We start from the raw sequence: 24374 nt of genomic DNA on the forward strand, positions 1-24374 counted from the left end.
GTGCAGCGCTCACTATGAAATACTGTCTCTGGGCATTACCAACATGTGGCCTGTCTTGGGGGGCCATTTTCCTGTAGCCTTAAACCCCACAACCAGCACTGGAGGGCACTAGAGCCCGAGGCAGCTTGCCAGCACTAAACATGGCTCGACACCTGTCCCTTCCTTTGAACCCAACGCAGTGAAGGCCAGTCCCCCTCTCTGCCAGGATCCAATATGGCCTCCCCCAGTCTTGTCACTGCTGAGGCTCGCCGGGCCCTCATCCAAGATGGCGGCGCCCCAAGCCAAGATGGCAGCTCCCACGCACGCGCTTGCCTGTAACTGACATGGCGGAGAGAACGTGTGGTTCAGACGGGCACTGAAGCCTAGGAAGGAAAGTGCCAGGAGTTAAGATGGCGGCAATAGAGGTCCGGCTGCCGGTGGCCCGCAAGCTGGTGGCCCAGAGCCTGGCGCAGGGGAGCGACAAGCACCTGGTGGCTCCGGGGGACACGATCACCACAGACACGGGCTACATGAGGTGAGGGGCCTCCCCCAGATTTCTTCTTCCACCGGTAGGGCCCTTCCCCCCAGCTCAGAGACTGTGGGGCAGGGTCCCTTATCCCCCCAGATATGGGTATGTGACTCAGCCTTCCCCCCGCCCCGGCGCATGGGCTATGGGGCAGGGTCCCTTATCCCACCAAACAGGAGGCTATGGCGCTGCCACACAGCCCTAGGGCATGGGCTATGGTTCCTTATCCCCCCAGACATGTGGCTAGGGTGCAGCCCAGCCCCCCTCCCCAGGGCGTGGGTTATGGGGCAGGGTACTTTTGTCCTCCTGCATCCCAATGGCAGCCCTCCCTTTCCCCCCATCCCAGCAGCTAAGGCTATGGGGCAGGGTCCCTTATACTGCACGGAATGGGGCTATGCTGCAGCTTCCCTGTCCCCTTTCCGAGGGTTGTGGGATAGGGCCTCTTCCTCCACACCATCCCAGTGGCAGGGATTACTGGGAATTAACAGAGTTCTCCTTCAATCCCATGTTTTCTGGGGGGCTGCTCATTCCTCTCTGCCCCTGCTTCTACCCCCAGAGTCGAGTTGCAGAAAACGGCTTCTCCTCAGGGCTGGGGCCGCAAGCAAGAGTCATTGTGGTTACTCAGGGGACCCCTGAACACTTGCTTGCTCTGCTTTGGTTTCCCCTCCAGTTCACCTTGCTGGCGAGGGGTGGGGTGAGGTCTGGTCTGGTGTGGTCTGGTCTTTTTTATCTGGCTGTTAACTTCTCAGTGCCCTCACTCTATTGCTTGGCTCATGCTTAGAGCTGGCCCTAAGTCACTCTCCCTCTCCGCAATGTTGGGGAGGGGGCTTATCAGTCTCACTTAAAGCTGGACCACTAGTGCACATGAGGATGTAGGCTGAGCTGTGTCACCACCTGCAGGTATCTTTATTTCACAGACTCTTCACTGGGAACCGGGTAGAGAGACCTATCTCAGCCCTAGAGTGGTGGGGAAATAGCCCCCTTTCTCTTTCCTGTTTTAATTCTAGGGAGCTTGGGAACTTTTTCCCCTGTGACAGTTCTAAGCCAGGGGTGCGAAAAAGTGGGTTGGCCAACCCCAGGGTGGTCGGGATGGCAGATGTATGTGTGGATGTTTGATGTATTCTTTTTCGGCAGGGGCCATGGCACGTATATGGGAGATGAGAAACTTGTAGCATCTGTAGCAGGTGCTGTGGAGAGAGTGAACAAACTGATCTGTGTCAAAGCTCTGAAAACCAGGTGAGAACAGACTTTGAGGCAGAAGTCATTTTCTGAACCTATTTAGAAATCAGAAGTTCCTTCTGTGTAATTCCTAGCACTGCATTTCCCACTTAACGACTTCAGAGAGGGTGGGCATAAGCCAACAGATGGTCTCAGTGTGTGTCCAACAGTGGGAGATGTTGGAGTGAATGTAGAAATTGTCAGACTTTATCAGATCAATACTTCCATCTACACCAGATTGGTGGATTTCATAGCCATATTATTCATGTATTGTTAGACCAGAAGGGACTATTAGATCATTTAGTCTGACCTGTGTAACACAGGCCAGAGAATTTCATCTACTTACTCCTGTATTGAGCCCAGTTATAAATCCCTGGAAATAAAGGTTAGTACTGGAAACACTGATGCTACAGTTTGCACAGACTCCAAAGATGCACAGACTCTTGCCAGCTTGGCCCTGCTTTTTTTTTCTTTAATGCTGTGTTTTTAATCAGTCTCCTGCTGATACATGTACCTGAGTCGAGCGATGTGTCTGAGCCAGTCTGGGAAGAGGTTTGCTTGAACACAATTTCCCTTTTTGTCTTGCTCCCAGGTATAATGGGGAAGTTGGTGACATTGTGGTTGGGAGAGTCACAGAGGTAAGGCGAAGGAGATCCTGGCCACTGTTTCCTGCCAATGACTCATTTTCCCTGATAACACACTAAAACCAGAATTACACTTGTCCTACATTTAAAATGTAAGAGTGTTAGTACAGGTTAGTAGTGACAACATAGGACGGTGATTGGTGCGTCTGTGTCTGATCAGTGACATTTCTAGTGTGCCCAGCACCTTAGCATCCAGCCTTTTTAGGGCCTGCCACTGGGCATTGAGGGAATTCAGCATCTTACTGTATTGGACCTTTCCTTTTTTAAGATCCTGAATTCTATTCCAGGCTGAGCTGCTGTGTGACGTTAAGGAAGTCATTGCCCATCTGTAGAATGGAGATGATATCAGCCTCCTTCGTTAAAGGGACGTGGTTAATGTAACATTTAGTTGGAGTCTTAAAAATTGATTTAAAAGTCATTTTGTGTACTACATCTGTGCCTGAGATCCCCTGTTAATGTTCTTAGTGGATGTTTGTGTTGGGTGGGGTATGTTCACATACACAGAGAACAGGACAAATCTCGTCACTTACTCCTCGTTTTTGTCTGTACGAAGTTCCTTGGTTGGTGTTGATTGCTGGGGACTCTGGTTCTACTGGCCATTAAAAGTCCTGCTCCACTGGTAAGCACATGCTTGATGTTTCAGAATAACAGAGGAACTTCTCTCACCTCCCCCTCAGGTTCAGCAGAAACGATGGAAGGTGGAGACCAACGCCAGGCTGGATTCAGTCTTGCTTCTCTCGTCCATGAACCTACCAGGAGGGGAGCTGGTGAGTGAATGCCAAGTAGCATGTTGCTGGATTCCTTTCTTGCTGCTCAACGGTAGCAGATGTGAGGAGCTAGGCGCTGAGACGAGCTGCGAGGCTGCGTATCTCTTTCCCCAGTTGCTGTTGCGAGTGCAGCATTGGTTCCCAGCTAATTCATCTGTGCATGCAGGTCTGCAGGTTAATCTGCTGTATCCCTTTCCAGGACCTTCTGCATGAAGGCAGCTCATTCCATCAAGTGTCATTCCATCTACATAACTGATACACTCAGTGGATAGGACTACACTTGAAGCTGGAGATGTAATGCCCAGCTGGGGGGAGACATACCCACCTTCGCCCTGATCGAGCTAGCATGCTAAAAATCGTGTGTAGCTGCAGCAGCCTTGAGTGCGTGCCTGCCAGAGGCACTAGGTGTGTACTTGGGCCAGCTGCTCGTGCTGCATTTTTAGCGTGCTAGCTCAATCAGAGCTAACACAGGTATGTCTGCTCAAGCTCAGAATCCCATTCCCAGCTTGAAGTGTAGATGTGTATCTGTTCCTGTAGCTGTTGCACCTTTTACACTTCTGGGTTATGGGAATCATGGTACTTTGAGATAGAGGAGCCGTATTGGTCCCAGCCAGTCAGCTACCCTCATCCTGGCCAGGCTGGATTGTTCCTACAGCATATTCTCCAGTGCCTTACCCGATCAAAATGCGTCCAGCAGCAGAGTATCCCTTGGAAGGCTTTATGATCTACAGAAAGAGGCAGGTGCTCTACCTGCTGATCTAAGGAGGCCATGCCCCATAGCTTCTGGTGGCAGAACTTTGTGTGGTGGATGGAATTAAAATGGATGGGGATCAGTTACTTTTTCACATAACTTTTCTTCCCTTTGTACATTTCAGAGGAGGAGATCAGCGGAGGATGAGCTTGCAATGAGGGACTATCTACAGGAAGGGGATCTTATCAGCGTATCCTTCCTTCGTTTGCATTTAGACAGGAAGCGTCTGTGGGTCTTTGGTGCATAGCCGAATGCTGGCAGATTAACTCTTTGTTAATCAGAACATGAGCCTGCCTTCTTCATATGTGTGACCTAATCCAAGAGTTCTCTCTTCCACCGCTGACTGAAATAGGTGGGACAGGAAGGCGGGACAGGAAGGGTGTTATACTCCCCTTTGTTTCCACCTGACATTTTTCCGCCTCCCCAGTTCTGTCTGGCCTTAGGTCCCATTTCTGCCTAAACAGTAGGTGTATCATGGTCAGGAGCACTGGACAGCCTCTCCATGAGGCTCTAATCCTGTTCTGGGATGCTTGCTTGAAGGAAGCATCTGTCCTAGGATGGCTGCTGGAGGGAAACAACATGTGCACACCATCCCTGAAGGCAGAGATCATCTGCTGACCATCGTAGGAGACACTCAGTCTTAGACTCTATAACAGTGGGTCTCAAACTTTTTTTTACTGGCGACCCCTTTCACATAGCAAGCCTTTGAGTGCGACCCCCCCTAATAAATTAAACACACTTTTTTATATATTTAACACCATTATAAATGCTGGAGGCAAGTGGGGTTTGGGGTGGAGGTTGACAGTTCGCGACCCCCCATGTAATAACTTCACAACCCCCTGAGGGGTCCCAACCCCCAGTTTGAGAACACCTGCTCTATAATCTGTTTTATGTGGTGATCTCCTAGGCTTATTAGGCTGGTCTTACTGCCGGTCTGAATGCCGTTCCCCAAATCCTTCACCTCCAGTTTGCTTCTTCTGTACGTTTGCCCTCCCTCCCCACTTCCCAAGGATTAATTGTTGGTGGGCTAGCTGGGGGATGGACCTGGGCTTGTGGGCCTGTGTTGTCTTGGATGCCAAGATATGCCACTTTCACTCCATAGCGTGTATTGCATGGCCCTTTGTGAGGCTACTAGGCTGAGAATAAAGACTGAGCTTTGAGCCCCTAGGCTGCCCTGAAATGACCAGGAAAGTACCATCAGACAGCAGTGCTGGGGATTGGTGGAGAACTATGGGATAAAGGGAAACTCCACCTGAATATTTCGTTTGTGGGTTGCCCAGCGGGAGTGATGGGAGGTGGGGGAATGAAGGCTAGTGGGGCTGGTTGGAGGCAGACTTCTCTTTTCCTTAAGCAGCACTGCCAGGCAGAAGTCCAGGCAGTATTTTCTGATGGGGCTGTATCACTGCACACACGGAGTCTGAAATACGGGAAGGTGAGGTACCGAGCAGATTGCTACTTTTCCTTGTCACTGGAGTTTGTTTGGCTGTGCACCAGCGTAAATGAGAGCAGAGTTGGCTCCCTAGTGCGGGGTCCTTCAGCATGAAGGGTTCTAGATAAGAACAAGATTTTGTTACTAACCTGTATCTGCAGGCTGGGAAGATGAAGGGACTGGAGCCCAAAGTGAAATAAAATGCAGAATCCCCCGGTGTGAAATGAATCTTGTCCATTTGCCCTTTAGCCCTCCCTATCAGCAGTTACAGATAGTGAACCCCTTCTGGGTATCAGAACCCTGGGGAGAAATCGCTCTTGGCTGAAACTTCCTGATAGCTCTTCCTGCCCGGAACTGCCTGGGCCTTTTCCTTCTCTCGGTTGCCCCAGGATTTGGGGGCTTTATGTGCTTGGCATTTGTCTCTGGTCTTGTGTGTTGAAATAAGTCAATGGGCTGTTTGTAATTAGGCTGCAGTTCACAGTTATCAGACCTGGGATATTAGCACTTCAAAGCTGAAAGCGGAGCGGGATTACTGTACAAAGGGTGAGGGACAGTGACTGGATCAAATGTGCCGCTAAATGGAGCCTCTCTCGCTCTTTGCCTTTCGGGAGGGCTGGATGGGATGTTGGTATGATCACGATATTAGTACATCTCTCACTGAAAGCTTCCGTAGACTCTTTATCTTCAAAGGGCTGCCTGGGCATTAGTTAATCCTCCCAGCACACTGGAGGCAGGCAGGGTTGATATCCCCATTTCCCAGACGGGGACAGCAAAGCACCGAGTTGAAGTTGACTGGCTCCCAGACCACCAATGGAGTTGGTGTCAATGGTCGGGCCACACCCCTCTCTTGTTAAGTGTCATGCTCTCCTCTTCAGCTTGGCCAGGGTGTGCTCGTTCAGGTCTCTCCCTCCCTCGTGAAACGCCAGAAGACTCACTTCCATGATCTGCCCTGCGGCGCCTCTGTGATCCTTGGCAACAACGGCTTCATCTGGATCTATCCAACGCCCGAGCAGAAGAATGAAGAGGCAGGGGGCTTTGTCACCAATTTGGAGGTGAGGAAGCAGTGCTTCAGCGGTGGTTGGGTTGGTTAGTTGCTCGTCAAAAGGCCTCATTATCAAGCTGTGTTTCAATAGCCTGGCGCCAAGAAACAGGACCCTGGTATCTATGGTAAAGGGAACCCGTGTCCACGGAAAGTGCTAACCTAAGGGCTTACACACATTTCATAGCGTGGCCCACGCCTGAATAAAGAGATTGTCACTGCGGCATCTCCCCTTTTGTTCACAATCTCGGAATGTCCTGGAGGACACGACAGCAGTTGCTTATGTGGAACACATGAAGGAAATATTTATATCTGTAGCAGTCTGCTAGTGTGAATTCGCAGTTGGAAACAAGGAAGGGAGCCACCGCCATGGGAGCAGGCAGGTCTCTGGGAACCACCACAGCTGGCTCAGTCAGCACCCCCGTGATTCGTTCACATATCTAACGCACAGTGAACTGCTGGCCGAATTCCTAGCCCTTTAATATTGGCAGTAAACCGCATGCATCCCAGCTGAAACGATGGACTGCTCCATTAGCACTGCCTGTGTGGAGCTGGCTTGTGTGGGGAGATTGCCAGGGACTTTTCCTTGCACAGAGAGCTGCGTAGCTTCATGGTGATAGTCTGTGCTGCCATGCGGGGCGCCCAGGTTTAATGCTTGGTCCTGATCTCTCTCGTCCCTCTGGTGTGTGCTGCAGGCCTGGTGCACTCAGCCAAATTAAGGAACGGCATCAATGGGCTACAAAAAGCTGCATTTGAGCTTTTGGATGGCAGAACATTGCCCGAGACATGGAATTTTAGGTGGGGAAGTGGAAGGAGGTACACGTGGGGAATTGGGGGAACCTTCAGACAAAGAGTTTTCTGTCTGAACATCCAGGCTTCTTTTATAGTGGAGCCATATCGTGGGCAGTGAGTAGCTGTTGACCAGAACTGATAGACCACATTCCTTACCTGGCAGTGTGGAAAGAGCCCAAGATTCCTGGCTCCCAGTCCTTGCTTTAATCACTAGTTCCCCTGCCTCCTTAGACGTTTGAATTCACTTTCAGGGACAGAAGCTGTATTACGTAGACGATACAAGTTACTGGATGTGGTTTTCGGTTTGGAGTGACGCTTGTGTTGTCCTAGACCTCCAGTACTTCCTCGCAAATTCATCCCTTTCTCACATTCCGTGTTTTTCCCTTTTTGTCCTTCCTTCCCTCTCAGCCAGTCTCCTTACATGACCGGGCGGTAATCTCACGACTCCGGAACTGCATCCTGGCTCTGGTTGCTCAGAAACTGATGCTCTACGACACCAGCATTGTGTACTGCTACGAGGCCTCCCACCCCCATCAGGTACTGAGTCCAGTTGCTGCTTTCTTCCCTCCCTGCTGCACAGGCCACACCACTTTACCCCAAAGCCAGTAGGATAGGGCATGCCTTCGCTGCCTGGGATCCACCCAGAAGGTCCTCTGTCGTCGTAAGCGGCAATATGATGTCCTCTGTCACAGCGTGAAGCAGATGGCTGTGGAAAGGTTGGGATGGGGATGGGTTGAAAATCCCTACATCTGGTAGTGTTCAACTTGGGCTCTATAGAAACAAATATCTCCTTCGCTAGCAATGACAAGGTTTCTTCCCTGCGTGAAAGAACAGCCCCTTCCTGTCTGATCCCCGTCAAACCTATTGGGTTTGGAATTGCACCAGGGTAGGTGAGGTGAGGAGGAGGTGCCTCGCCTAGAATGGACTGGAAGGTCAGAGTTTTGTCTTCTCTCTCTCATATGCACATCCCCTTCCGATGCTGGAAGGTTCCTGGTGCCCGACTTTCTGTAGCTGGATATGGTGCAGTCAACGCCCCTCTGCCCCACGATTTGTTAATGATTTTAATGCCATATGCTATCACAGAGATTCCCATCAACAAGCCTTCGTTGTTCTCCTATCCTCCCCAAACAGACAGACTTAAAATGTCTCCTGCTTTCGTGTCCGGTGTCAGCCTCCCAGGCATGGTGGGACATGTAGTCAAGCTCCACCTCCAATATAATGCTCCCTCTTAAGTACCGAAGCACATGATTTAAGAAGGGTTGTGGTGTCTGTACCCTCAGCTCAGTAGGAATAGAATCGTAGGACTGGAAGGGACCTTGAGAGGTCTTCTAGTTCAGTCCCCTGCACTTGTGGCAGGACTAAATATTATCTAGACCATCCCTGACAGACCAGGCAAGACTCACTTAGTTCCCCTCTCGTGCCCTTGGGTTAGTTTGCTGTCAGGACTTGGGGCATGTGTTGTGATTGCTGCCAGTAGAGTCTGCTTGGCCCACAGCCCCCGTGTTTCCATATGCTGCATTAATACCTGCCTGCAGTTCATTGCCCTGTGCACCTGGCATGGCTTCATCCACTTCATGTTCCGGGATCACAACTGCAAACGTTGCCCTTCTCCTTTTCACTGCAGATCAAGGACATTCTCAAACCAGAGGTGATGCAGGAGATTGTGCTGGAGACCCGGCAGAGGCTGTTGGAACTGGAGGGATGAGGGAAGGAGATATGGCAGCTTGGAATCCTGCCAAAGCAGCATTGACTCCCCAACTTCCTGCATTGCCTCAATCCCTTAAATGTCTTTCCAGAGCTCAGAAAATACAGGATTCCTTCTGGTTTGTAGGGCAATGTAAACCCCTACAGACTGGACATATGATCTTTGTGAAGAGTGGCTGCCACTGGGATGTAGCTTGCTAGACTGGTTGCCATGGTGGGCAATGTGCTTTTAAAGTGCCCCTAATGTGGGCCACATTGTTAGGACAGAGGAAACAATGTATTTTGTTTTGCCTTATGGTGTGCGTCCCCCCCTGTCCCCGTCCCCCCGCCGTTCCCCAAGGATCACATAGCCGGTCCCAGCCGTGGTCGATCATGACAGCGATAGGAGTTCTACCAATGTGTCCTTTATTCAAGAGACACATTTTTTCCCTCAAGACCCACATTACAGCTACCTATCTCCAAAGGACGGGACTCATCGCCGAGCCTGTGAATGGTTCTGTCAACGTGCTGTGTGGCTCTCTCTGCCCCCTTCCAAACACACACTGGATTTGGATGGTCAGTTCTTGCATTTTCTGTGCTTAGAATATAGCGTACAGAATGGTACAAAGACCTGCTGGTGCCAGGTGGCCATCTCACTGCGTATTGAGTGCCCAGAGGTAGTAGTCAGGCAAGGTGCCTTGATCCTCCAGAGCAAAAGGCTTCTTCCCATCCCATGCACGGAAGTGATGATCCCAAGTGTTTTATTTTGTAGGTCTGATACAGTGAGCTCTGGTTGGGAAGGATTTAGCTGTTTCCTACTAGATTTTTTTTAAAAAAATCTTCAATAAAGAATGTTTTTTGAGAGAGAATCTGTGAGTCGTTTGTTTGGATGAGCTTGTGTCCCACCGTGATGAACTGGGTCTCACTAAGGAACCATTCTTAGGTCAAGTCCTTCCTGTACAAGGACATCAGTGGCTGCTCTACACCCTGCTGGGTCCCATCTCTTCATCCTGCCTGTGCAGAAGTGGCTGAAGCATCCCTTGCCTGTCCCTCTCCTCCGCACCCACTCTATCAAGACGTTGCCAGCCTCCCTCCATGGGACATCTTGCCCTGCCTGGTGCTCCTGTGTGGTGTTCGTGTGCTCAGTGTAGGGTGACCAGATGTCCCGATTTTATAGGGACAGTCCTGATATTTGGGGCTTTGTGATATATAGGTGCCTATTATCCCCTACCCCCGTCCTGATTTTTCATACTTGCTGTCCGGTCACCCTAGTTCAGCGTGGCCTTGCTTCCAGTGGCTCCTATACAATAGTTGCTTTCCTGAAAGATCCCTGGGGAATTAGGTCAGGACCATCCGGGCCGTCCTAAGGAGGACTCCTTACCCCTTAAAATATGGGTCCTCCCTGGGATCCTCAGGAGAGTGTGAGGTTAGTGGGTAGAGCAGGGTATGTTGAGTCACAACTCGCGTTCTGGTTCCTGCTCGTCCACTGTCTGCCATTTCTCTGTGCCTCAGGTTTCTCTGTCTGTAAAGTGGGGATGATGCCTGTTTTATAAGGGAGGTCAGAGACTGAATTAATTGGCTTGTAAAGTGCTTGGAGATTCTGGATGCGATGGGCCCATTGATAGAACCAAGAAACTTGTCCTGTTTGTGGTTTAATCTAATACTGATATTGAAAATCCTCAGCTCAGCCCTTTCCTGCAGGAGCCTTTGCTCCAAGACTTTCCATGGGAAGCAGATATATGCCTCAATTTGCCTTCCATCTCCTTCGTGTTGCCCCCTGCAGTTGCCTTTGACTAAGCACTAGGTGGCAGTTTCCACTCAAGTTTGCAGAATTTCAGCCTGCTGCACTAAGCTTTATATATTGCATCTTCCAGCTGTTAAATGAGTATTTTGCATGTTCCGTGTAATGCACTCCACGCAGCAAGGCCCAGGAACCTTGAGTGACCAGAGCTGTGATCTGCATCTGAGGTTTGAGAACATTTCCTACTAAACACTGTGACAAACACATCATCAAGTTGGGAGGAAAAGTCTGGATAGATTACCTCCTTAAGAGCTGGTTTCAGAGTAGCAGCCGTGTTAGTCTGTATTCGCAAAAAGAAAAGGAGTACTTGTGGCACCTTCGAGACTAACCAATTTATTTTATGCTCAAATAAATTTCTTTGTCTCTAAGGTGCCACAAGTACTCCTTTTCTCCTTAAAAGCTGGAGCCTGTGAATGATGCAGGCACCTCTGCCATTCAAGTATTCATGGAGGAAAACAACCCAAGAAGACTTAACCACAGGGGTGTCCTTTCACCGTTACCCTGTACGTGTTAGAATTGGTTAGCAGCATTTATTTTCCTTGTATGATAGCGGATTATGTTTTTTTACCCAAGTCACTGAGTCAAGATTTTATTTGTTGCTGGAGAGGGGGAGTTTGGGGATTTTTGCCCAGCTTTAGTATGTAGCTTTTAAATGCTATTGGGTGTGGAGCAATATAAGTAGCAAGACAGTATTCAGCAATGGTTCCTGCTTTCCAAGGGGATTGACTCAGGCAAAAGGCGGCCAGGTGAATTACCCACATTCTACCCTGTATCCTTAACTACTCTCTCTGCCTTTAAACCACGTTCAGCACCTTAACCTGGTTTAAAAGTGGGCTGAGGGATGAAATTACTGCTCTTCGCTGCCTCCCAGGAGGGTTTTGTCAGCTGTCATCCAGAAATGGCTTGATTGGAAATTGCTATGTGAATTTAAAATATTGCCATATTTCTGGACATCTGGCAGCCTCACACTACAACTCTGTAATAGTTCTTGGAGGAAGGGGGAGTGCAGATGGGCTTAAACCTTTCTTGAAAGTAGTTTAGCTAATATGGTTGAACGATGTGAGAGAAACCAATTTCCAAATGAGATTAGTGCCAGTGGAGACTGAGTTGCTTGGCTTGGATTTAGACCCAGGGCTATCTTTCCTCCCAGCGCTCTACTGTAACCACGGGACCTCCTCTTGTCACCAGCAGGTTCAGGTTCAGGAATGGAGGAAGAAAGGAGCCTGTGGTGCCTCTTCTTGAATGGATCTCTAATCAAAATGGCCCATGGTCAGGCTCAACTTTCAGAGGAAGAACAAGGAAGGGCATCTATCTATCTAACAGAAAATGTGCAGTGTCTTTGCCTGTAGGGCGCTTCTCTGATAAGACCGCCTTCCATGCCCCAGTTTGTCTTTCACCAGCTCCACCTCCCTCTCACGTGTCTACGTAGGTCACACGGGTCGATACGCATGGATCTGCAGCCGGAGATGGGTGAGAAGTTAGTTAAAAATCCAGCCCATCTGTTTCAGATCTGAGCTTTTTGTTTCCTTTTGGTTTTAGCAGAGGAAGTTTCCAGCTCTTAGTTAGATTCCTTGGACGTGTCAAACAGGTGAAGGTGTGTGAACATATCAATTACTGTGAATCCAAGTAACTAACACCCACTGGTCCTGCTGGGCAGGGGCCTCTGAACAGAAGCATCAGCACAGGTAAGGGGCTGTTTCCTTTCATGTGTTCTAAGAAATGGAATCTGATATTTTTCTAAATGGCCACTAGAGGTCTCCAGTGGTCTATGCAATTCCTGCTAGTGCAGCAAACCCACAACTAAACCCTGAAGGCCAGTTGCTAAGGGCATTTCTGGGGTTCACATAGTCTCTTTATTCAATTCCTGAACTGACATGTTCCCTTATCTGAGTAGGCTGCTTTTGATTCCTGCCCTTTCCCATAACTTGCACTGAGACGGAGATGAGCCTAGGCTGGGATTTTCAAAGGAGTCTTAGGCTGTTAGGTGCCAAACTCCCATTAAAATTGGGTACCTAACTTCCTTAGGCACAATTGAAAATCCAAGCTTTTGTGAGAAGAGGATCCATCGCTGTCTTCTCATGAGCCTGCCCTGTCAGCTACCCTGGGGATGGGCAAAGAGTTTAAAACTTGGAGCTGATTGTTTCAGGGACTTGGCAATCTTTAAGCATGGTCGCCGTGCTTGTCCCTCTCTGAAACAGAGATGGAGCAGTCCCTGCCCCAAGGAGTTAACAGTCTAAATGACTGAAATAGCCAACAACAGGATTTATAGACTCTGCAAACAGCGCTGAAAAACAGATTGGCTCAGGGGGATCAGCTGGATGGCTGCATTCAGAGAATGCTGCCAGGTTCCTGAACTTGTGCTTTTGGAAAAGAAACATCAGGCTTGCAGCCCATCCTCTGGGAAGAGCAAATAAGCAGCAGTGACATAAAAGAAATAATTCCATGCAGGGCTTCACTGACATCTCTAAATCAAGAGAGGAAAGCTCATGTTGCCAGATGCCCAAGACAGAATTATAGGGAACAACGGGTAGAATGTGGTGGGATACAATGGAAGTTGTTGGTACATGGTAGACAACATAGATGGGGTTAATTCCTAAACAACCACATAGCATTTTACAGAGTCAGTTGTAACCTAATGGGAGAGGATGACATTTATGGCTTGTCTACACAGGGAAGTTGTCCCGGAATAAAGTAGAGGATGAATTTAAAGCATGATAGCTATTCTGGAATAACTCACTGTATGGATGCTCTTTTCCTTGAAATACAAGAGTCCTTTTCCTGGTTTAGCTTAATCCACTTTGAAAATGGATTATGCTAAATCAGAAGAAGGCAGTCTTTTTCCAGCATAACAGCGTTCACACGGGGAGTTCTTCTGGAATAGTTTATTCTGCAATAGTTATTCTGGTCAATTTCCCCATGTAGACAAGTCCTTTGTGAGAGTAGTGAGCCAGCGTGTACAATGGGTCAGGTGAGAGATCCAGCCTCGGGAGCAGTCTGAGCGAGCATTAGCAGGAGGAGTGGAGTTGCTGGGAGGAGCAGACAGGAACAGCATTGAGTGAGTAGACGTAAAGAACAGTGGGCGCCAATGAAAATAAATGATCATTACTGCTTATGTAATTAGGTTTATTGTGGGCATTCCCTCTCAGTGGGCCTGATCCTGTGCAGTGCCAAGTACTCTCTGAGAGCAGCAACAACAACAACTGCTGGGTGCACCTGGCAGGATCAGGCCACAAGACTTGGAAATGCTGCAAATATCTCAGTGGGCACATCCCCCAATGTGGTAAAGGACTCTCTTCCGGGGCACCCACCCTGGTAAGTACAGTGTCAGAGAGGCCGGCTCAGAGCAGGTCTGGGAGGAGCTGTCTGGCAAGCAGGAGCCCACCAGGGTGCTGGGCGCTGTGTGAGCACGTAGCAAAAGCCCGCCCTTGCCCCACACATTTTACAATCTAATCCCACCAGCCGGCCGAACGGGGGAAGGAAGGAAGTGGTATTATCCCTATTCTACAGGTGGGGAAACAGAGGCACGGGATAGTGTAACTGACTTGACTTGCTCCAGGTCACATAGGAGTGGTAAGGGGTGTGTGTAGGGGGGGGGGGGTCACTCCCACTAGAGACCCCCCCCCCAAGCTGCTGTGGGACTGTCAGACAATTGGGTAGAGTTCCTCCCTATCTCCTCTGACCCCTCCCACTTCTCCTCCCCTTCCCCACTTTTCTCCCCCGTCCTTCGCCCCGCCCCCTGCCCCGCCCCCGCCCGCTGCGTGCCCCGCCCCCCGCAGCCTCGCTCGGGCGCCAGCAGGCTCCCGTCATGGCCGCCGTGTGCCGCGGGCTCCTCTCGCCCTGAGCGAGCCGGCAGCGGACCCCCCCCCCGCCCGGTGCCGGTGCGAGCCCCGCGGCGGCGAGGCGGCCGGAGGCAGAGGCGGCGGCTGGCCGGAGGCAGGGCGGGGATGTGACTGGCCGGGGCGGGGGGGAGCCGGGAACTCGCAGCCGCCCCCGGCGGGGCCCCAGCCCCGGCCCCTTAGCCCGTCACTGCCCGCGCTCCCCCCAGACGGCAGCCCTGCCCCGTCCCTCTGGGGTCCCCTCCCCCCCAGGCTGGGGCTTAATCCCTTCCCTGCCCTCCGCCCCAAGGGGCTTCCTCCCTCCTCAGGCTAGGCCTTGCCCCCCTCCCCCCGGGGCGTTTGATCTCCCCTCTCCCCCCCACCAGCGCTGAGCTTCATCCTCTTTGTTTCCTCTCCCCACCCCAGACTGGGGTTTGACACCCTCCCCCCGAGGTTTCTACCCCTTGTCATACTGCAGTCGTGTCTTCCCCCCCACCTCCCCCTTGGCCATTATTCTGGCCCCTGGGAGCATTCAGGGCATGTGGGGATTAGGGTTCTTGGCCTCTCTAACTCCCTTGTGAAGCTTTGGGATGATCAGAAGCCATAGACTTGCTATAACTCACCAAGCTGGCCTTTCAAAGTGTTACGCTCCCCAATTGGGATGAAGCCAGCCCGGTCACCCCAGCTTGACCTTTTCTGGCTGCTGTGCAGAAACCTTCCTCCTGGAGAGCATCACTGGACTAACGCCTCTTTCCTGCCACCAGCATCGAATGGCCTGAGTAGAGTGACATCTATATCCTTCATGAGCAATAAGGAACAAGTCAGGTTTGGCTTCTCTGCCTTATAAGCAGCAAGCTGGTGCAGATGGGTAATTCGTTACCCGTCATATCTTGATGATTGTTATTGCTTCTGCTCCAAAATGATCCTGAAGTGCCCAATCACTTGCTTCACTTTACCCAGAGCATCAGAGAGGTAGCAGTGGTAAGAGTGGCAGAAAACCTGTTATCAGAGAAGGCAAATCTGTTGGGCTTGGATGACTGCAAGTTCCACCACTGAAACATCCCCCTCACTCAAAAGTCATTATGGATCCCCAAAGACTTTGAACTGTCTGCACCTTGTTTATTTGGAAATCTAAAATGACTCTAACACACTTGACTCTCTCTGACTTTACTAATACTTGAAGCCAAATCACTGGCTTTTTGGCCTTTATTAACTAAGTGCTATGCAAAAGAAAAGGAGAAAAAAAGAAACCCTGACATTGATTGCAATGGGAATAACTATTTCCTGCCTGGGTGACCCTATATGTGGTTTTCTTATTGGTAAGATGAACTAGTTCCCACTTACTCAGTGGAAGACTCATTACAGACAAGAACTTGAAACTTTGGTAACACTTGTAGCTACTAAGTAAGTGGAACATCTTATAACTCTCAGCTTTGCATAAAGCCACCTGAAGAGTCTTGTTGCAGTTTTTAAAGTGTGGAAAGAATCTGTGCACCTGACTGAACTCTCTGCTTAAAGTGATCAGTTTGCTGATGCAGTAAACGCAACAAACGCACACATCTAAAATATTATTTTACTTCCAAATTCTCTGCCAACCTGGAAGATCAGGGATCTCCGTCTCCACACCCTTCTTGTCCTGGGAAAGATTGCCTATTGTTACTTTATGGGGCAGCAGCCTGGAAAAGTTCTTGGGGACCAGAGGAGGCCAAGTCTGCCTGCCCTGCACTTTATCAAAGGAGCAGGGAAGAAAGAATCATCTAGGCATGGAGGCCCACATTGCAATGTCTTCGTGGAACATGGTAGGTGTTTTGATTGCTGCCCTGTTTGATTTGTAGTTAGCCTGCAAATTAGTGTTTTGTTAAATTGTATGAAATGTTTTGAAAATGTTTTGAAAGAACATTTTGAAATGTTTTCAAAAAGAAGGGTATTAGCCTTTGTGTCTTCCCTCTTCTGCTCCCTAAGGTTTCTGGTGACCCCTCTATATGATCAGCTGGTAAGATCATATTTTTTTCATGGTTAGATTGCTGTTTCCCAGTTTTGTGAAACCCCAGTGGGCATTCTTATATAGCTAACTTCAGGGAAAGCAACTTCTTCATAATGTTATCCAGGGCAGACATTTTAGAAACATTTTTTTGTTTGTTTTTTGAATCCTTTGAATTCTGTATGTAAAAGATTTGGACCAATTGACTCAAGTGAGGATGCTGTGCTTCATGTCATGACTAACCTTTTTTGCGTCTACTTAAAGGGCAACTGAAATATATCACTTCTGTTGAAACACTTATATTTACTATAGTAGTAACACCCAAGACAAAGAGAACTGCTTTGTTTTGTTTTTTACTTTGTGTATTTGACATCTTTTGTGGACACTCATTTTCACTGTGCTTCTAGGTAGCCAGTGAGGCCTCAGTCCTGTATTATGATGCTCATGGAAGCAGAGGTGTTCGCCTGTGTGAAGCACCTTGCAGGACTGGGAGCTTAGTGTCACCTTATGTTTGTGTGGGCCTTGCACCCAGTAACGGGACAGAGAAATGTGATTTTTAAAGCTTCCCCCCCATTCCCACCCAAAAAAGGGCAGTGGGATTCAGGGGCAGGTTAAATGTATTTTTAACTGATTAGATTTCAAGCTATGGTTCCCCTTTAAAAGACAGACAGACAGAAAAATATGTTGCTGAAATGTTTTTTTTACTAAATCTCTATCCCGCACTTACTTTGAGTTCAGAAGTTCTTCTGAGACAACATGCTACTAACTGCTTTCTTAGGCTAGAAAATATGATTCTGACAATTGTCATTTAGCATTTTTATTCCACTCAGAATAACTTTATTCATGCAGGAAACAGACCAGCATTTGTCATCTTTGCCCATCAGATAACTTTGAAAGCTTTGCTTTCTCTGGGAACACAATTAAACAGCAGGTGAAAAAGTTTATTAAAATAAATGCGCCCGACACTTGTTTTGTAAGGGGACTTAATTTGTGAAACTATTCTTCATCCTGAATTTCCCAGTGTTCAGGAAATTCAATATCATTCTTAGCATTATTTGCAGACAGATGCTGCAGAAGTCTTGAGTGTGTTTAAAATATTAAAATGATCAATGATTAAAAATGATTTGTATTTCTCTTCTCTTCCCACACAATGTGTCCGTACAGTGATTGTTTGAAAAGTGAAGCTAATTCTTGGGAAGCTGGATGATAGCCCTATGACAGCTGTGGTATCAGTGGCATGTTCGCACTGCAGAAACACTCCAAACCAAGTATTTTATTATTTTTTAATCAAATACACGTCTGCCCCATCTCTGTTGCCTCTGCTTCTCTAGACCAGTGGTTCTCAAAGCCGGTCTGCTGCTTGTTCAGGGAAAGCCCCTGGCGGGCTGGGCCAGTGTGTTTACCTGCCACGTCTGCAGGTTCGGCCGATTGCTGCTCCCACTGGCCGCGGTTTGCTGCTCCAGGCCAATGGGGGATGCGGGAAGAGCGGACAGCATATCCCTCAGCCCGCACCACTTCCCGCAGCCCCCATTGGCCTGGAGCGGTGAACCGCGGCCAGTGGGAGCTGTGATCGGCCGAACCTGTGGACGCGGCAGGTAACTAAACTGGCCCTGCCCGCCAGGGGCTTTCCCTGAACAAGCGGCAAACCGGCTTTGAAGAACCACTGCTCTAGACAGAGCTTCAAGCTTAGATGGGATGGAGCGAGAAACAGAGTACTAAATTGCAAGTAACACGATATTCCAACCGAGTTTGGTGTTTTGATCTGGGAGTCAAGGCAGAAATCCTGCTTTTTGATCATTTAACTGGAATAGACAGAAGGTAACTTTTTGTCAGGATGACATGAGGTCAGAAGCACCCAGCACATTTTACAAGAAAAAATATTGTCTATTATGGCAATACTCCATATGTCCACAAGAGACCTCAGTGTCTTGATTAAAAAAAGAATACAACTTGAAAGGGAACCTCAAGACTCGTACAGCTGTTAAGGGGACTGCAAAAGTTCAGTCTCGCATATCCACATGAGGAAAAGCTTCTTACCTCAGTAGCGCAGCTAGTATTTAAGACTCTGCTGCTGTTTCTAGTCATTCATCCCTGTTTTGGGCTTGGCATAAAAGCATAGCTCCTGGCTGAAACCTTGCCTACAAAATGTTATCTTGGGAATGAATTATATGTAATTTTTTAAAAATAGTCTGGTTGTTTAGGTTGTAGAGAGGAAAAACATAGCTTCAGGTGCTCCCCGTCTCTCTCAAATTGCATATCAGTAGTTTTCTTGCCATGTAAAGAAAATAGTCCATAATCTGTCTTTACAGCCTTTTTGGTATATGGACAGAGAGTGATTCATATTTCACTTCGTATTCATAAAGCTGCTGTGGATCATATGGTATAAAAACAAATTGGGATTCTTTTCAGGATTTTAAAATCTAATTGTTTTATGTAATTTCTCTTTAGTATTTTCATTACATGGTTGCCTGTAAGATCTAAATCAGTGTGTGCATGTTCTCTGCCATATTGTGTGCACCATCTTGTCCCCCGGAAAGTCAGGTGTCTCGTTTTCAGTCAAACCTAATGCGTATTTAAAGAGAAACTGGAGGCTGGGCTACCCAAGGTAAGGTCTCAACTAAGGGACCTATGTCATCGCAGATAGCTGAGAGAGGAGCAGCTGGAATGGCTTGTCACTCTCAGCAACGTCTGTTTAAAAGAACACTATATTTGGCCTTGGCACAAAGGTGACCTATTGAACAATTTTTAATATTCTTTTTATAAATCTCTTAGCAAAGTCCATGTCAGTCTATGTCTTTTAAAAATGATTGTTAGTGTTAAAGTTCCAAGGAAGGAAAGTTTATAAAAATAATTAATGGCAAAAATACATTGATAGGTTTAACTCTACCATACACAGAATGTCCCCATGAGAGAACAGAATCCCATTGAGTGGACATTATGTATGGGACATCTGTCACCCTTACATCAAGTAGTGCCTTATTTAATAAGCTGTTCCATTGATTTCAGTGGAGCCACTTTCAGAGCTAAGTTCTATTTAATATAAGACTGACAGAACCACACCCATATGCAAAGTTTAAAAAAAATCTCAAATGCCTGAGTGTTCTGCACTGCTAGTTGGTTAGTAATGTGGTTAAAGTGTAAGTAATTATGGATAACAATGTACATCAAAACAACCTGCATGAGAGTAACTCCATTTTTAGCTGTTGTTCATTATATAGTGCCAATAATGCCCTACATGCTTTCAACATGTAAAAAGACAAGTCATCAGACTCTTGGCCCCACTAGTGTCCATCTGTTCCACTGGAGTGGTACAAAGGGGCCTTAAATCTCTCCTAAATGGGCAGTTGAAGCTTTCCCCACCATGGGGGAATTCTCAACTGGTGTACAGCCATCAGAGCTTCTGACCCTTCCTTCTTCCCTTCCTGCCCCGATATCTGAGCTGTTCTGTGGGCTGGAGTTCATTGTGATCCTCACCAGCATAATGGCTTCTAAGGGAGGGCAGTTCCAAGCCAGTTACAGCATCCCTTAGAGTACTTTAACATGCACCATGAACTGCTTCAGTTCCTGGCCAGCCTAGAGTTAGGGGAAGTGGAAAGGCCACCTGTACCTCTCCTCCTCATGTGCTGAGCTCATGCTTCTTTCAGCAGAGGACTGAGTCCAGGGTCCCTGCCCTGAAGAGCATACAATCCATGTCTGCTCTCTCTTAGAGGAATGAGCTTTTCTTAAGAGGCATGCAGCATTTTGTACAAAATGGAACGACACGTGGCTTATTTATTATTGTAAGACAGTTGTATATAATAATACAACCATATTATATTAAATACAAATTACAGTGAATGGAATGCTAAAGCAGTCACGTCAAGAAATGCAAAATTGAAGTTCTCATAATAACCTTAACTTGTCCTTTTTGTACTCATGGAGCCTTCATTTACCATTGGTCTGCAGCTGCTCAGCTCCTTTTCAAATGAACTGAAGTGTGAGTGCATATCGGAGGGCAGAACTTGGCCCACTGAATGTTAAAATATACATTTGGGTTAGTAATAAAAAAAAATCCATATATATGATGGGTGGAACTTAACCTTATTAAGAAAACTTTAACTTTTGCATTGTTTGACTTGAGTGTAGTGTAAGATTATTAATAATTTAAATTAGTATATATTTTTGGATTTAATTCCCTTGTTTTTTTTCCAAACACTAACGCTACACACTCTTTATTGATAAATGCTAGGATACAAAGAGAGACTTCATTTTTGTTAGTATCTTTACACCTTGCCCAGAAACTTACATTGACCAGGTGCTTATGGGACTCCCATGTTTTCCTGTTCATGCAAGTAGAAGACTTCCACACACTTATGTAGCTTAAAGTCTACTTAAGGGCAGTTTGAAACCTACTAGACTCCTGAGATAGTAGTTAATTTCCAACTGCTATTGGGAAAGTCCCGCTGTGAAGTGACCATGCATGGTTGTGCTGCATGAGCCTCCTTTGCTGCAAGGCTCATTTGGAAAGTAATTGAAACTAAGCGTGGGGGGGGGGGGGGGGGGAGGGGAAAGAGGTGATGGTGGGGAACTTCCCAAAGGAGCCCTGAATATGAGACTTTCTCTTCTGTCCTTCACTTCATTTTAAGTGTATAAAGAAGAGCTCCCTGGTAGACAAGAATTAAACCTGGGCTCAAGATATTTTCATTCATTATGTTCTTACAGTGCCTAGAAAAACGGGTCCTCAATCTCAGTTGGGCCTCTAGGCACTATTGTAATATAAATAAGAATAGATCGCTGGTGCTGCAATCACTACCACTACTACTGTATAATCATGTTAAACTTATCGCTTGTGAATGTAAATATAACTCCTTTTTCGGGTTTCATGACAGGATGTCAGACAAGGTATGACTGTTAGCTGACTTCAGATAATCTAAATTTTTATCTGGAATAATAACACTTCAATTTCCAATAGCAGACGTGTGCTAATTGAATATTCAGCGAGTGGTAAATTGATAAAGCTGAAGCCTTGAATTACAGTACTGTTGACTCATAATTTTTAAATCTCACAACTGTGTAGAATGTTGCTGCAGTCATGTTGATATACTCCAAATGTGTGGCATTGTAGGATTAAATGTACGTTAGTGTGATGCCTATGACATTAGCCTGTGTTCACTATGTTTCTTCTACACAGTGTTGTGACTGGTTTATGTTCACTTTTGCTTCTGTCTGTATGAATGTAGTAAAAGCCAAGTATACTCTTGAAAATAGGAATTTTTTTAGAATTACTTACTGGTTCATATATCTTGTGCTTTCCATATTTTCTGGCCTGTATTTTATGTACTATATCTATTGATATCATCATAAAGAGAGCCACTGTCTTCACCCAGTAGACTTTTGTGATGCGGGTTTACTGTTGCTGCACAAGTAGTCTTCATGTGCATGCCAGATGTATTAAAAGATCTGCTGTGAATCACTGAGGAGTACTGTTGTAGAAATATAAAACCAATTTAAGCAGAAGTTACAAAGGGTTTTGTTGGATATTCTATCAAATCTTGTTTCTGTACTGATGGAACTCAAATTAAACTTGAACTGTAGGAGTCAGTCTGCTTATCAGTGCTTGCTGTTCTAGTTTAAAGGAAGGTGACGCACTAAATATTGGACAGAAATATTAATCAGTATCCAGAGAATTTTAGCGAACAATTAGGATGGCTCTTTCCTACTCTCTTTCAATTATTCCTCTTTAGCTACTGTATTTGACCACAGTTCTGTTCTTAAATGCTCAGTGTGAGTTTTGTTGAAGTTGATAGGAGCTGCAGGCACTGGAGGGCAACATTTGGTACAAATCGTATAACATTGCTTAAGTTTTTCATTTTTCTTCTTTTTCTTTTTTTTTTTTTTTTACACTCTGGGAAGATTCCCTTATCCACATGCTTAGTTTATCTGTCTAGAATGACATTCCCTGCTGTGTGTTTACTAGGAATTCTAAATGCAAGTTTCCTTGAGATTTAGCTTTCAGTGCTGCCTAAAGTCTCTACAAAGTTAGGTCTGTCCATACCTTGCTTTGCTGTTCCCTTTCCAGGATGTCTGGTTTATAGTCTCTTATTGTGTGTATAAAGCATGATTCTGCTCTCAGTTTTACAGCAATTTAATTCCACTGTTTTAGTGGGGTTACTGCTAACTTGCACAGATGTCGGCGAGATCAGGATTCACCCAGGAGTCTAAAGGATAGCTGATCAGTATTGTAGCATATCTTTGCTCTGTCATTTTTACTGAGTGATGGATTTTCTGTGTAGATTATTAATTACAAAGGCTTCTTTTAATTACTTGTATTAAAAAAACAAGTGTTGCTGCATATGACTGTTTTGAGCAGTCGTTTATCCATAAATGCTGCTGTGCTGATGCACTGCAGTGCATTTATATTCTGGTCTAACTTTTCTTCCTACCTCATCTCTGCCATGTCAATTAAAGCATACTCAAGTCCCTGAACATAAATATGGAGAATGTCCAGTCTGCCTCTGAGTAAACGCCTCCTGTAAGATGCTTTCTCAGTCATCAGTAAAGCAAATCCTGTTAGCTCTGTTCTCTGAAAGCTCATCAAATAGTTTCTGTACTGAACATTACTGTATTCTGGTTTGTGTTGCATATTTACATATAATGGACTTTGAGACAAAATAATGGACTCTGAGAACGTGAGCATTATATATGATTAAGGCGGTGCTGAATTTGATGTGACCACTGCCCTTTAATAGTACATGCTAACTGGGATACTGAAGTTTGAGAAAATACAGGAATTCCCCCCTGCCGTATATTTCCTGTGTGTGTCAGATTTTCATCACAATTGGGAGTGTGAAGGGAACTGCTGCGCATGCTCCCTGTGTTTCCTGTCATAAACGCTGTACAAAGAGAAGCTTTATTTACTGTACCCATCCACCATCTAAAGTGCTGAAGGCAAAAACCATCTATTAACGTAGCACTGTCAACTTGTTGCAGTACAGTATAACCACTAGTCTGATCAGCTCCTGATTTGCAAAGAAAGGTAGAAATTGGCACAGCTGTTGTAGAAATTGCTAAAACTTTTAATCACTGGTAATTCCTTGTCTATATCAAGAAAAAGTACTGCTAATTTTCAAGCAGTTGGGAGTGTCAGTGGTAGATGGATGAAGATGTAAAACTAACTTGGAAGTAATTCAGGTTTCCTGAAAATATTTCTTTGTGTGTTTGTTGAAACTTCATATTTTCAAAAAGCCATCTCTACTGACTGCTAGATATGTTTAATGACCCACTAAGATGCTGTGTGTTATGTTCTTGATCTCATCAGTTTCTCTTATAACTACAGCAATTGTCAGTGAGGATATGCTGTAGAAAACTCAACTACAGGTGTTACTCTTTTATTTAATCTTTTGTGATATTTTTTAAATGAACCTTGAGAAATTTTAAAACCTAGCCACTAGATGTCTTTTCCGGATCTTGTATAGTAGTTGGTATAATTTCTGTTCTGATAAAATGGTCTGTAGCCCTTTAATGAGAGAGATATGTCAAAGGTGGTATCAAAAACTAATGGTAAGATCTGGGGTCAGAAGTGACCACCCTGAATTAGAAGATGGTGAACAATCAGGTCTTTTAAATCAAACACTATTATTAAAAAATTGCTAAAAGAATATTGTAGAACTATTGAACTTAAAGTCTTATACAATAATTACTTTTAAAGCCCATAATCCTGACTGGTTTGAGGCCTTCTTTCTGATGGTGCATATCTCTTTGACATCTCTTGCACTAAGGGAATGAACTGCTGCATTTTAGGTTGTAAGGTATGGTGCCTTGTCACTTATCATAAGGACTTTGGGGCAAGAGCATGGGAGCACCGCATTCATTTCAGTCTACGTTTCCTTGCTTTAAACTGTAGAAATACAATTATGAAAATATTTTATCAGCACTGTCTTCAGTTTCAATTATTGCTGCCTCCTGCCTAG

The 24374-nt window shown here is 46.4% G+C and overlaps 2 protein-coding genes across 4 annotated transcripts in view; both read left to right on the forward strand.

Moving 5' to 3' along the window:
• Positions 1-263: 263 nt before the first annotated feature.
• On the forward strand, positions 264-9697 carry EXOSC2 (exosome component 2). Its single transcript, XM_007061054.4, has 9 exons — positions 264-514; positions 1640-1741; positions 2316-2361; positions 3045-3134; positions 4010-4075; positions 5249-5317; positions 6190-6366; positions 7554-7682; positions 8770-9697. Exons 1-9 carry the CDS (start codon positions 390-392, stop codon positions 8848-8850), a joined length of 885 nt encoding a protein of 294 aa, XP_007061116.1. The 5' UTR covers positions 264-389; the 3' UTR covers positions 8851-9697.
• Positions 9698-14430: 4733 nt separating this feature from the next.
• The window catches only part of ABL1 (ABL proto-oncogene 1, non-receptor tyrosine kinase), a 119693-nt gene continuing 109749 nt past the window's right edge, over positions 14431-24374 (forward strand). Inside the window, exons 1-2 of one of the 3 annotated variants that reach the window (XM_037879613.2) lie at positions 16106-16243; positions 17590-17693. In XM_037879613.2, coding sequence (XP_037735541.1) covers positions 17663-17693 — 31 coding nt within the window. In that variant the 5' untranslated portion in view covers positions 16106-16243; positions 17590-17662. Of the gene's footprint in view, positions 16244-17589; positions 17694-24374 lie in introns of all 3 variants that reach the window. The other 2 variants (XM_037879608.2, XM_037879610.2) reach the window with 2 other exon arrangements.

The sequence above is a fragment of the Chelonia mydas genome, chromosome 16 (genome assembly GCF_015237465.2).
Source record: "Chelonia mydas isolate rCheMyd1 chromosome 16, rCheMyd1.pri.v2, whole genome shotgun sequence".
Classification (NCBI taxonomy): Eukaryota; Metazoa; Chordata; order Testudines; family Cheloniidae; genus Chelonia; species Chelonia mydas.